This window comes from Phytophthora parasitica (genome assembly GCF_000247585.1).
Source record: "Phytophthora parasitica INRA-310 unplaced genomic scaffold supercont2.33, whole genome shotgun sequence".
NCBI lineage: Eukaryota > Oomycota > Peronosporomycetes > Peronosporales > Peronosporaceae > Phytophthora > Phytophthora nicotianae.
Window position 1 is genome coordinate 70,175 of NW_008649019.1, and position 12,897 is coordinate 83,071.

At 50.3% G+C, this 12,897-nt stretch overlaps 6 protein-coding genes across 21 annotated transcripts; 3 read left to right on the forward strand and 3 right to left on the reverse strand.

Moving 5' to 3' along the window:
• The first annotated feature begins 13 nt into the window (after positions 1-13).
• On the forward strand, positions 14-3,662 carry PPTG_13448 (hypothetical protein). The gene has a single exon (XM_008909129.1). It carries the CDS (start codon positions 48-50, stop codon positions 3,450-3,452), a length of 3,405 nt encoding a protein of 1,134 aa, XP_008907377.1. The 5' UTR covers positions 14-47; the 3' UTR covers positions 3,453-3,662.
• PPTG_13449 (hypothetical protein) lies at positions 3,466-5,348 on the reverse strand. Of its 6 annotated transcripts, XM_008909131.1 has the most exons (4): positions 4,980-5,348; positions 3,933-4,913; positions 3,696-3,868; positions 3,466-3,626 (listed from the first exon to the last, which is right to left on the reverse strand). In XM_008909131.1, exons 1-4 carry the CDS (start codon positions 5,305-5,307, stop codon positions 3,567-3,569), a joined length of 1,542 nt encoding a protein of 513 aa, XP_008907379.1. In that variant the 5' UTR covers positions 5,308-5,348; the 3' UTR covers positions 3,466-3,566. The 6 variants fall into 6 exon arrangements, with proteins under 6 accessions (XP_008907379.1, XP_008907378.1, XP_008907381.1 ...); XM_008909130.1 differs by having other exon boundaries at positions 3,466-3,868; XM_008909133.1 differs by having other exon boundaries at positions 3,696-4,913.
• Positions 4,496-9,491, forward strand: PPTG_13450 (hypothetical protein). 10 transcript variants are annotated; one of them, XM_008909136.1, is made up of 11 exons: positions 4,496-5,623; positions 5,692-5,799; positions 5,870-6,111; positions 6,190-6,238; positions 6,308-6,397; positions 6,459-6,584; positions 6,673-7,420; positions 7,492-7,582; positions 7,658-8,113; positions 8,180-9,188; positions 9,259-9,491. In XM_008909136.1, exons 1-11 carry the CDS (start codon positions 5,381-5,383, stop codon positions 9,370-9,372), a joined length of 3,276 nt encoding a protein of 1,091 aa, XP_008907384.1. In that variant the 5' UTR covers positions 4,496-5,380; the 3' UTR covers positions 9,373-9,491. The 10 variants fall into 10 exon arrangements, with proteins under 10 accessions (XP_008907384.1, XP_008907385.1, XP_008907387.1 ...); XM_008909137.1 differs by having other exon boundaries at positions 4,496-5,799; XM_008909139.1 differs by having other exon boundaries at positions 5,692-6,111.
• PPTG_13451 lies at positions 9,136-11,605 on the reverse strand. 2 transcript variants are annotated; one of them, XM_008909146.1, is made up of 3 exons: positions 10,959-11,605; positions 10,040-10,883; positions 9,136-9,941 (listed from the first exon to the last, which is right to left on the reverse strand). In XM_008909146.1, the coding sequence occupies exons 1-3, from the start codon at positions 11,043-11,045 to the stop codon at positions 9,610-9,612; spliced, it is 1,263 nt and encodes a 420-aa protein (XP_008907394.1). In that variant the 5' UTR covers positions 11,046-11,605; the 3' UTR covers positions 9,136-9,609. The 2 variants fall into 2 exon arrangements, with proteins under 2 accessions (XP_008907394.1, XP_008907395.1); XM_008909147.1 differs by having other exon boundaries at positions 10,040-11,605.
• On the forward strand, positions 11,435-11,626 carry PPTG_23213 (hypothetical protein; the record flags this gene model as incomplete). The annotated part of the gene is made up of 1 exon (XM_008909148.1): positions 11,435-11,626. One exon carries the CDS (start codon positions 11,435-11,437, stop codon positions 11,624-11,626), a length of 192 nt encoding a protein of 63 aa, XP_008907396.1.
• Positions 11,627-11,968: 342 nt separating this feature from the next.
• PPTG_13452 (histone H2B) lies at positions 11,969-12,889 on the reverse strand. Its single transcript, XM_008909149.1, has one exon. The coding sequence runs from the start codon at positions 12,826-12,828 to the stop codon at positions 12,475-12,477; it is 354 nt and encodes a 117-aa protein (XP_008907397.1). The 5' UTR covers positions 12,829-12,889; the 3' UTR covers positions 11,969-12,474.
• Positions 12,890-12,897: the final 8 nt, after the last annotated feature.

The window sequence follows — 12,897 nt, forward strand, 5'->3', positions numbered from 1 at the left end:
CCACAAGTATAACCTTTAGAAAAGCATCACTTGGGAGCTTGACAAGCATGGCGGAGGTGGCGGTGTATGTGGAGCTGTGTACGCGCCTGTCGCGCTTCGTGCAGCTCCAGCCGAGCGACGGTCATTGCAAGGAGCTACAAGAGGTTCTAGACGAGGTGGTGGCGTTATATGAACGCGTGGATGTACTGGAGCAGCGCGCTGTTAACACCTCGTTGGTGGGATTCTCAGCCATGGACGATCTGGTGTTGCTCTCGTTGCACAAGCTACTTGGATCCTTCGTGATCAGTGCATCGTCTGTGGCGCTTCAAGAGCGAGTATTTAGGACACTTACACACGTGTTACGGCGTTGCAAGCCTCGCATGCGAGGTTTTCAGCCCGGACAGGTGCAACGCCGGCTAAGCTTCGTGCAAAGCTGTGTGCTGTACTTACCATCGCCACCAGAGGCTGGCGGTGATGGAGAAGGTATTCCTGGAAGTGTGGCACTTTCTTCTCAGCCTGAGGAGTTGAGGCTTGTCATTTTGCAAAGTCTACGGGAGTTATTGGATGATGAAGGCCAGGAGAAGCAGGTGATACAACTTCAAGTGGACCAACAACACTTTTTCGCGTACTTAGTGGCGGCACTATTGTATGTGTCACAACGGGATCGATGTCGAGAAGCTGCATTGCAAGCGATTGAGGTGCTGAAATGCGTGTTGTTGTTCATTCGTGACCCACAAACCCTCCGACAATACTTACCTGGGGTCGCTGCTGGTTTATGGAAGAGCGCAAATGCACCACAACAGGCGTCCAAGGTGATTGTTGCAGCATTGGACTGTTTAGCTGTAACATTGGATCTATGTATCGCTGATGACCATTTGCCAGGAGACGGGGAGGTGAAGCAACAACAGCAGAGATTCACGCTGGAAGCCATTCGACAATCCTTTGAAACGCAGAAGGAGGAAACAGATCAACCGGACGACTTACCTTCAAGTAAAAGCGACAAGTGGCTGGAAACCACAGCTATCAATCTAGATCTGCTGCTTTCCCGGATGTTCGCTGCCAGTGCCACAGCCGTTGCTGCTGGGACCAGTACCGGGTTACCTCGCTCTTCTTGGCGAGTCCGTTGTGCACTTGCACGGCTGTGCGGTACAGTGATGCTGAGATGCCGGCGAGCGCTCCAAATTTCCTTTTTTCGATGCTATGATGAACTTCTGGTTCTTCGAGGTGATGCAATTGCAGAGGTCTCTAGCGAGGCAGACGCCGTGCTCCAGAAGCTACAAATGTCGGCGTTGTCTTCAGAAGAGCGTTTACGGGTACTACCGGAGATGGGAGATCGTTTCCAAATGCTGCTTTCTACTCTGGTGCTCAAACTTGAGACGGAGCATGAAGCAACCAAAGTTCATTTTGTGCGCACTCTTCGCGGATACCTGTCGTTTCTAGGGTCCAGCCTTACTCCGTATCTTGACGCGTCCATGGAGAGTATTTACTCCTCTCTCTGTCGCGTGGTAGCATTCGCAGCGCTTGATATTGAATTGGTCGTTCATCAAAAAATTCCAAGTGCACCTGCGGAGGACAAAAGCAACGACAAGACTGCGCAAAATGTCGTGGTCTCGCAATTTCAAAAGCGGTTGCGCTACTTCAACGAGGAAGCTTCAGTTCAAGAGGTCTTCGCGATGTTGCGCGACGTCGGCGCTGTCTCGACCCCAGCAGGTTTCATTGACAGCGCTTTCATGCTATTATCTGAGGGAGCCACAGAAACGGGGAGTGCGGAAGTTATGCTAGTTTTAAACGAGTTCCTACGCGCTTACTGTTCGAAGAAAAAGGACAGCAATGATTCGATGGATATCCATCTTATTGGCCGAATTTTGGAGGATTTATTGGCGCTGGAGGGTTGGGAAGAGCGCACTTCTCATGGTTCCAGTAGAGCACTTGTATATCAACGTGCGCTTATGGTTGAGTGCATTGGTGTGTGTGCAGAAATTATTAGCGCTGAGTTCAAGTTATTCCTGCTGTATGTGCTGTATCCGCTAGTTGAACAATTGGGGTCGCAAAGCGTTGAAGTGGAGCGAGCGGCATTGGCTGCGTTGGAGAAGGTCTACTTTTTCACGGGCTATGAATCCCTAGAGGAACTTTTCCAGTCCAACATGGACTACTTCGTGGATTCCTTATGTGCTCGGCTTGAGCAGTTAGACGCGTACCCGATGACTGCGTTCGTCGTTGAGGCACTACTGCGGCACACTCGATTGGCGTCTTTGCCTTTGGTCAACGAGGTGGCATCGTCACTTCTACGTAGCATCGATTTGTACCAGGACTCGCCTTACGTTGATGGTTTGTTACGCGCACTCAACAATCTGCTTAGCAGTATTGCACGTGATGCCCAAGAAAATGAACACAAGACAGTACCAACACTTGGAGACGACGAGGCTGAAAGACAGACACCACCTCGCTCGCTTTTGAGCAATTTTATTCGCGAGATGAAGGTATTGGCAAATGATGGTATTGATGCTCTCGACGTTGAAGTCGAGGCCGACAAAGAAGAGAAAGAATCAGCCCCTGAAGCAAGTGTGAAAGGTGCGATGCCTCTGGAATATGATGAAATCCAACCTGACAGCCAAGAGGACGAACAAGACAAGGATGAAGATGTTTCGGGCTATCGGACACTCGTCATTGATATCATGGACAGATGTGGTTACTTTTTGGTGGAGTCTGACCCTATCGCGTGTTGTCTGGTATTATCTTTGATCGAAGAAGGCGTACGATTCCTCTCTCATCATCAAAAGCAGCTTTTGCCTCTTGTCGCTCGGATGTGGCCCGAATTGCTGCCTCGACTACGTGTGGAGAATCGCGCTATCGTAACTGGTACAGTTCGTGTCATCACCACATTTGCAGAAACTGCTGGAGATTTTGTTGGAGGCCGCTTTGTGGAGAGTGTGTGGCCAGTACTGCGGTCTCAAATGCAGTCTATCAATTTCGGTACTGATGCGAAGTCATCACAACTCACACGTGCCATGCTACTGATTTCAAAGCCGCACGATGAGGCTGCAAGTGATGCTGGTGTCGAAAATGAGCTTAGCGCTGTGAGTGGAACACGGAAGACGCAAGAGATTCGTCAACTGCTGGCGATTCTAAAGTGTCTAACCATAGTTTGCCAACAATCGGAGACGGTGACACGACTTGTACCTAAAATCACGCGCGTCTGCTGTAAATTCTTGAGTCACGCAGCGCCACGGGAAGTTGTGCTGCAAGCCTCGGAGCTCTTTGCAGCATTAGTGCAGCTGAATGGTGACGAAGTGTTCTGCATCGTAGCAGCACTAGCCGATTGGGTGCCACCAGCACCGCCAAGTGTACGCTTCGCGAGATATGAACCATACGCAGTTCAGCGCTTCTATCGAGGTCACTTGTCAGGCCTCAGGGAGCAAACCAAGTATTGCCGAGACAACGCAAGCATCTTGATGAAGCGTTTGTTCAGTTAGTAAGCACTCAAGATATAGAGGATAGACCGTACTATCGTTCATTAGAACATGCATTAGTCTGTTGAACTGCTTGCTACTCGCTGTATCTAGACGTCTGCGTATATTTGCATTAGTCTAGCCAAACATACCGCCCATGTTACCGGCATATGCCATCGGTCGAATCGGGGGGTGCTCCTATAGAAATTACATAATATCAATGTAAGAAACGCATTCCTTGATACAGAATAGCCAAGACGATCGTACCACTGCGACGAATTGCGTGAATCGGGGCTGCATGTCCCTCTCAAAGCGAATGAACGCGCCCTTGTTGCCCATCTGGTCGCAGTAGTTCGGTGCGCTGAAAACAGTGATGCACTTTCCGTCGTGCTCTACTAAGTAACCTTCGTCCTTGACTTCGTGTGAGCGCACCAACAAGTCTGCAATTATAACAATTGCACATTAGTTAGAAGGCCAACACATGAACAGCACAGCGGATCTTACCGAGGTTGTTCAGCTCCAAGAAAGCCTTCGTAACATCGGGACCGAAAGACAGACCGATGCCGCGTTTACTGGGACCACGACCCGGGAATGGCTGCGGGTCGCTCCACATCAAATCGCTCATGAGTCCGCTCTCAGGAGGTTCACGGTTGCGGTCGATCTTCTCGATATCAGCCAGCGTCACGTTCTCTTCACTGAAAAGACCGCCGTGCACCACCAGCACCTTGTTTTCAATCACAGCTGCAAGAGGCAGCCAGTTGAACACCTCGGTAAAGAGCTGCATGACTGTCTCGTCGTATTTGTGCTTCACTTCGCCCTCAAAGCCGTAAATCTTGTTCATGTTCTTGGACTCGTGGTTACCACGTAGCAGATGCACATGCTGCGGATACACGAGCTTCATAGCGAAGAGCGTCATAACCACCTCGAACGAGAACGAACCACGATCAACGAAGTCACCATTGAATAAATACGGGTTGCTTTCGCTCGGCAGCCCGTTCAGAGAGAAAATATTGCACACGTCATAGAACTGGCCATGGGTGTCTCCACACACAGTAAAGTGTGCGTCCGGATCGTCTGCCGGCAGAGAAACACGCAGCAGTGACGGGAGGGCGCACAACATCTCCTTGAGCTTGAGAAGGATCTGGATCACGAACTTGCGGTGCAGGAGCTTGCCGCGCTTAAAGCGGTCCATCAGAGCCACAATAAAATCGGGTTTGGTCTTTGACACGTCCTCTGGAAGGCATGGGCCATCATACGACGGATCTACGACCAGCGAGTTGACGTCGATGGTCTCCGAGAGCGGCAAGTTGCGCTCTGATTGGATGGCAGCCGCAAACGCCGCCTCTTTGATGATTTTCTCGCAGAGCTTGAGCTTGGTGCGTGCATCACGGTCCTGAGGCTTCATGCGCACCACGAGACGGAAATCTTTGACTGCCTTCTTGTGGTGGCCAAGCGCAAGTTGCGCCGAGCCGCGGCGGTAGTACGCTGTGCGCAGTTACAACAGCGTTAGCTTCCGTAATTACAGCCAATCGCATCGCAACATCTCCAAACCTTTGATGTAGCTGGGCTCTAGCTCAATAGCGGCCGACGAGTCGTCGATAGCCAAGCCATAGCTCTCGCTCTTGACGTGTGCGGCTGCACGGTTGGCGTAAAAGATCGCGGTGGGCACCAGCTCGATAGCCTTCGTGTACAGCTCCACAGCCTGCGCGAACTTAAAGTTTGCTAGTGCCTCGTTGCCCTGCACCTTAAGCGCGTCAGCACGCGCGCGCGTCTCGTCGGACACGGCGTGGGGTGCGCCCTCCGTCACGCTGATGGTGGCCATCGCTTCCTTGGCTTGAGTGCTCTCAGAAATGGCCCTAGGGACAAAAATTCCTCTCATTCGTCATTTCTCCTATCATATGTCATGATATCAGACGTGGATCGCGACTCAAAATTTATTGGAAAATCCGGCGATGGAGGCACCGCTACCCGTGACGGTGTCGGCCGTGGTGCCGTCTCCGGCTAAGCCCAAGCGCTCGCTGGACCTGCGCGACATGATGGACGAACTACCGATGCTGGCGACGCTGAAGGACCAGAAGTGGATGGCCAGACTGCCGCGTAATATGTTTCCCAAGCCCAAGAAGAGTCCACGCGACAGCGACAGCTCCGATACAGACACAACGCTCCTCTCACCAGGGTTTTTGCCGACTCCACGGGTATATTACAATCGCTACTTTTTTTTACTATGTAGTATGTTGATTAGACTGATAATTAATGTGTGTAGACGGCCAGAGCCATGTCGGTGTTAGTGCCTCAGCCGAATGAGGAGGTGTTAGAAGCACTGGATGCGCGATATTTTACGGAGAGCTTCGACCCAGTCGCACACATGCTAGTACGCTGTTAATATTTCTTGTTGAATTGGTGTGAATAGGACGCTAAAAAAAAATGGATGGAGTGAATAGGAGAATCTTCCCGAGATCAAGGACGAGTTGAACGTGTTCATGCGCACGGAGATCAGCGCGGTGGACGTGGCCAAAGACGTTATTTTGACCAAATTGCAGGACGACGTACGCGCGAATTACAATGCGTTGATTCAGGGCATGAAGGTGGTACAGGACGTGGACCTTGACTTGGTTCGTGCGCAAATCCACGTCAAGAACGGACGCCGCCTGCTTGCAACCGCTAAACACGACCTCATTATGAGGTACGATGTTGCAGAGTATTTTGCTGGTGTGGACAGTACCAGGATACTAAAATTCTGTGCGCATTGATTGATGTGAAGTTCCCTGGAAATTGTGAAAACGAAACGAAACCGGGATCGTGTTAGCGAGGTAGGACGCATTTTTTGTGATCCTGATCGTTCCTGTATATGTACTCACTGCTGTTATTTCGATCAACAGATTGTCAATTTGGGCTCACAAATTGTGCACTTCTTCGAAGAAGAAGAGAAGATGAATCGTGCTCTTCAAGCGCACCACTTCATTACTGCTGTAAGTGCATTTTATACCTGATCCTTAAGTAAGTGCTGCTCTGAATTGACTTGGATGGCAGGTGGACATATGCGTTGGATTAAGGAAGGGACTGGCACGGGAAGAGATGCATGGGCTTAATATCTTAGATGAAATCCGACTTCGGATGCAAGACTTCATTCCAAAACTACGGGAACAGTTCGATCAGGTACGTTCGTTGCATTTGTCTTGGACATACCTGCGAAATGATAGCTTATCACGCTTACCTTGGCGTTTTTGTTATTGTGACAACTTAGTCTTTGCGAAAAGTTGCGGGACAGTTCGACCCTCTTGAGTACAAGGAGCTACTGCAGGCCTACATTACACTTGCAGACCACTCTGAAAACCTCGGTTTCGAGTTCTCATCATACACGTTGAACGACGTGCTATCCAAAATCCCGGAGATCATCGTACGCTCGCTCGACGACATGACCAGTGAATTTATGCGCCAGGTATTTGAGGCCGTATCGCCAAAGAAGCTCAAGCTAGCAAAGAAAAATACCTTAGTAGAAGACAACAACGGAAACAAGAGCGGAGAACCAGTGGATGCAGCACTAACGCCGGCTTCCCAAACAGTTGAGAACGTCAAGCGAGGCTATGAACACCTCACCGACTTGATGCACACGTATTATCTATTGGTTCAATGGCATCGTGATCCGTTCAACCCGCTCAACGACGACATCGCGTACCTTCACCGTTGCGGAATTGACGACGATGACGACGACGATGACGATGACAGCGAAGAAGAAGATGCTCATGATGAGAAGGGGTATCACCATTCTCACTCCTCAAGGCACGGACATGGAAGTGGCAGGTTGAAGGGGCTAGAGTCTCCATCGCAGCGCTCGAGAAATGGCTCACTAGGACATTCTGGGTCGCAAAAGTCTTTATATGATCAAGTTCTTTGTGATACGGGGATGACCTTGCTGAGGTATCGCAAAATTGTGTGGGAAAATATTCAGCATAACGTGGTGGAGATGATTGAGAAGCTGGACACGACTTATGGTAAATGTCGAGACATGAAAATGAGGGTGGCTTTGGGTTTAACGATATTTGGTGATTGTGTGAATTATTAGGTTACAAGATGGAGCACATTATTGCGCTTTCACTTGCGACCACGACGTTTACTGAAATTGGAGAGGAGTTTACAGGTGCTCCTTCGTCAAAGTAAGTATCGTAGAGCTGTTGTACGCTTTGATCTCTGCCAGAAAATAATGTGTTTGTATTGACCCTATTGCACAGGATTCGATCAGTTCTTCGGGTCAAGTGTGAGCAGTATCTGCACGCCTTTCATGACGATAACATCGAGTTGGCTCGAATGCTTCTGGACACAGAAAACTGGCTTCGCGTCACTGCTTCGACCACTGACGGCGACGATAATGCGGGTCTACTTCGGCTCATCGAGAAGCGAAGTGGATACTACTTTGAGCGGAAAGTTCGTGGGGATCTTGCAGTCAACCCTATTTATTCAAGACGCGTGTTTCCTTCTTTCCACAGCGAAGGAAATCCGTTTAGCGCGGCGAATTCGATGGAGTGGCTGTCGATGAAGCAAGGCATCCGCTTCCACCATGAAACGATTGGCGTAAGTAATGGGGACAAAATGTCTCCACAACTTGATGATAAGCTAGAGCTCCCGGTCATGGATCCGAACGAGTCCGAATTTGTGTTGACCTCTTCGAGCCTCGCAGGCTTTGTCCGGTACGTGCAAAATTTGACATAGATTCTACTAGGCTCGGTAGGGCTGACCATCGTTGTGGCTGTTAGACTCTGCGGTGTTTACCTGAAAATGATGGAACACCTCCCTCATATTGCCTGGGACGTTTTCCGCTCGCTGATTAATCTGTTCGAGTTTAACTTGTACGCCGTCTTCACCAACTTTATCCCTGCAGACGACATTACACAGTTATTCCGGGGTAAAGGTGGAGGATTAATCAAAAATGATGCTACGCGGTGGAATGGACTGCGCTCTGGGATTTGTCGTATTGCAGATGAAATCAATGCTGGCGAAGTTCTGCTGCAGTCGTCTGCTCTCATTTACCCTGTTGCGAGCTCTGATAAAGGACGATTGGACCAGCAGAACTCGCCGATGTCGAGGAAAGTTACTCTGCGCAAGGTGACTAGAACTCCAACCGCCATGGACGACGCTGATGAAGGCAGTTTGTATGCCTTGACCGAGCGATCAATTGCTTGCGAAGCGATAGTCGGTCAGTCCAGACTGCTGAACGCAATTGAAGACCTCGCCCGATCCTATCTTCCGGACCGATATCTCTGTCTCATGGATGAAGTATACGAGCGAAATCGCACGATGGCACGAGAGCTCCGTAGCTTCATGTACAGTACGATTGCAACGAAGCTTGTGGACGTCCATGGTCTTATGGATTCCGTTGCAGCAGTGCCGTGGGATATCCCATACATCAGTGATCAGCACAACGAGTACATCGTGCACTTGGTGCAGAAGTGTGGAGAAGCGTGGGGAGGATTACAGATTCTAGCTGACGGATCTATCCCGATGGACGCCCGGGAAGATATTTGGGCGGAAATGGTGCAAATTATCATGGATACACTGTTGCAGGCGTTCTCTACGGTGCCCAAACCTACTCCACAAGGCCGCGCTCTGATGTTGCTTGACTTACATGCACTCCAGAATGGACTTGACCTGATCAACCACATTAGCTCTCGAACGGTACCTCGTGGACGGGAGTACGTTGGTAATTACATCAAAGCGTTCTACTACGACGAAAACGAGCTTCTCGAATGGGTCCAAGCTAACAAGGTGAGTTTCAGTGGCAGCAGTGCCACTTTTGTACTATCCTGCTGAGCTAACCATGTTTGCATGGATGCAGACGTTGTACTCGAAGGTTCAATTCGCGAATCTACTCAAGAACGGCATTGGATCGACACTTGAGATCAAGAAACTGCGCGAGATCGTGTTGAAAATCGATGCGATGATCAGTTGATGCAATGGACATTATTTCTTATGAATATTTGTACAGTTAAAAATTGATGTGGCAGCTTCTATCGCCACCGTTCGTGTAGATGAATCTCGTGGGACGCGGCTCATTTTGAGTTGCTGCACTTGTCTAGGCTCATGAAGCTGTAAAAACTTCTGAGCTGCTTCGATCACGGGTCTGCGTTGCCCAGAGAATTTTTTTAGGGTCTTGATTCTTCTGCAAAACTGGCGCGGGGTGCCTTGTTTACCGCGCTAAGGCGACACGCAGTTCTTGCTGCACCTGTGGCTGCGGAACAACCTCGACCACCAGGTGCAGCAACTCTTCCGCTTCCTTTTTGCCGAAAGTTGAGCGTAGATAGTCTACAAACGCCTGACCACTCATTTCTTGGTTTCCAAGTGCCTTGGCTGCCTGCTTGAATTCACTCACAGTGTGCACGTTGCCGTTCGAAAGAGTATTTACCCGCTCTAGAATTTGTCGGTTGGCTTTCTTCCGCGAGACGCGTCCAGGGATGGCAGGGTCACTAGCACGGCCGCCTGAGCTTCTCTGACTGCTCGAAAAAGTCTGCAGTTTTTGCTCTGCTAGCGCGAAATCCGCAAGAGAAAACAAACGAGAGAAAAAAAATGAGTAATCCTGTAATTAATAGTGCAATAACATCATCATATTTTCCACGTACCATATTTCGTGGATCCGTCATCTTCTTGCACACTGAGGCGGAGATTCTGACGCTGTGGTCTGTTCTCATCCACGTCCTCAACGTCGACTGATTCAACCGAAATGCTACCGGCAGCACATAGCGCTTCACGCTTCTCCGAACTCTTGATTGAGCGTACAAAGCGTCGTAGAATCCACAGCACAAATTCCGGGTCGTATTCCTTGTGTAAAAACTCCACAAACGGCTCCGCAGCGGCAACAGGGTCGTTTTCCTTGCGGAAAACACGAGCACGTTTCTTAAACCGCTTAAGCTCGTGTGCTCCGCCGCGTAGAACGAGTTCCTCCTCGATCTCCATCCTGCACATCTTACGTCGCGAGCTGATCTTATCTCCCGCGCCAGTAGCACTGACATACGACGCACGGTTGTCTGAATCCGTGGAATCGCGCAGCATTCCTCTGGACGACGAAAAGACTCCCGACATGTTCATACTGGGCGAAACCAGTCCGCTGCAGTCCATGTACAGCTCAGCGCCGATAAAATCGGCCAGTACCTTGCAACCTCCGCGCTTGGAGAACTCCACTACGTTCGGGAAGAGCATCACTCTTTGCATGTAAAAGTCCAGCTCAGCACGACGCTTTTCAAGGAAACTGGACGTCTGGTCCTGGTGGAAGAAGGCGCGTACACGGTGACCAGGAGCAAAGGCTACAGTAACCATCATCTTGGAGAATGGGGAATTGTGAGTCGCACGCATCTGGTTGTCGAACGCCTGGAATTCCTCGTACGTTTTCCAGAGACTCCACTGCATCACCTCCACAGGCTCGTCATGCTTCTCCCGCGTTTTATTGAGGCGGCAGAACAGCTCGTACTGCGGCAAATCAAAGAGAAGGAGGTGGTTAGCGCAGTGTTTCGTGGGTTTGTATGGGACTTTCGATTAACGTACCACGGCTGGTTCTCCGTTGGTCTGAGTAGCGTTGCGCACGTGCAGCTTGAGCGGCGGCACACGCAACAAGAAGTCGGGCGGCGTCATAGCGAAAGGAGAGGGGGTAAAAGGCGATGCTGGGGCTCTCTGGGGACCGCTAGGACAGTCGCTTTATGAGAGGGAGCGCGTGCAAGGGAGACGGATGCGAGCCGAGCGAGGTGGCGACACCGGATGATTCGGCGTTCGCCCGAAACTCTGTAAATTTGGTTTTGGCTTGGAAAAAGAGTCAGAGCCGCTTTTACTAGGATTTCGTAAAGGGATCCTTTTTGCCGAAATTCAACTTGGAAGTCAAAATTCGGGATCCGCTGCCTCAAATGTCTCGGTGGCAGCCACTGCGAGTGGCGTCCCAGCTCATCAAGTTTACCACAGCACGGAGGTCGGTAGGTCGCGGAATATGAGCGTGTCTCGCAGAAATCGATACGTTAGATACATTTTCCATGGTGGCGAGCGGAGCTCTTGGATTAAGTCGATCGGCACCAGCCGCTGCGCTGACGAGTGTCCATCTGCCTTACGAAGACCAGAATTGGACAGTATATGCAGGTGAGCGCGCCAATGCGGCATCGGTGCTCTTGGCTGGCGTGCCTCCGCGAAAACAGACCACGACATTGTTGACGCTGGATGATCCCTAATTTTGATGACCCTGCCGTACCAATAGATATATTCACCGCAAGCCATCTATCATTTGTACGCACCCAGCACTGTGGCAATTCTCGCTTCGCTATCAAAGTTTGCCTCAAACAGACAGGCACTGCGAGAAGGAACCTTCGCATCGCTTTCTTGTTTCGATCTTGGTCGCTTCCGGGGCGTTGCTAACCTCTTTTTTGGTGATCGCGGATCCATTCGTCAGCGAATCGTCACTCTGCTGCAACCACGCTCGAGTGAAAGCTTCGAGGCTCGAAGCTCGGTGCGGTCCTACTTAGACGACAGGAGAACTTCGAGTATCTGCGAGTAATAGCTGGACAACAGCTTATCGCATAATTCGGTTAGAAATAAAGGCCAAGAACACTACCATCGTATTGCAAATACAAGCACAAATTCTAGAGCCTGGAGATGTTATTCATTCGAATCTACACAACGTCTCCAGTGACGACTCGAGCTTGACTGCACATGCTCTCACAGCGCAGCACATAGATTTGATCAAGTCCATGGTTTTGCCAGGGATAAAATACAAGCACCGCTCCATTACAAATAAAGCCAAAAGCAGGACTATACCCGTAATTAAAATGACGAAGTCTAAGCGACCATTACACACACAAACTCGATCAAAATTTCAGCACAACACAAGCTTCATCAGAAAAGCACCAGCACCACGTTAAATATCTTTCGCAAAAGGGTGGTGTTAATAAACACCAGAATGAAGAGTGCGGTTCCTTACTGCACAACAGATAGGATACCGACTTGATTGGGTCGATCACACTAAGCAAACGACAGGCTATTGGAAGCTGAACCAAAGCCGAGAATTCAGTTGTTAGAGAGCTTAGGCCGAAGTGAACTTGGTCACAGCCTTCGTGCCTTCTGACACGGCGTGCTTAGCCAGCTCACCGGGGAGCATGAGACGCACAGCCGTCTGGATCTCACGGCTGGACAGGGTGGACTTCTTGTTGTAACGCGACAGCTTGCCGGCCTCCGAAGCGATGCGCTCGAAAATGTCGTTGATGAAGGAGTTCATGATCGACATTCCACGCTTGCTGATACCCGTGTCGGGGTGCACCTGACGCAGCACCTTGTAGATGTAGGTCGAGTACGACTCGACACGCTTCTTGCCCTTGCCCTTGCCCTTGCCGGACTTAGCAACCGTCTTCGCGGCTTTCTTGGAGGGAGTCTTCGCCATTACTGCTGATTGGGGTTTGAATTACTCGGTAAATTGAGGAATGATCGGTTTGGTCACGCCCATATCCAA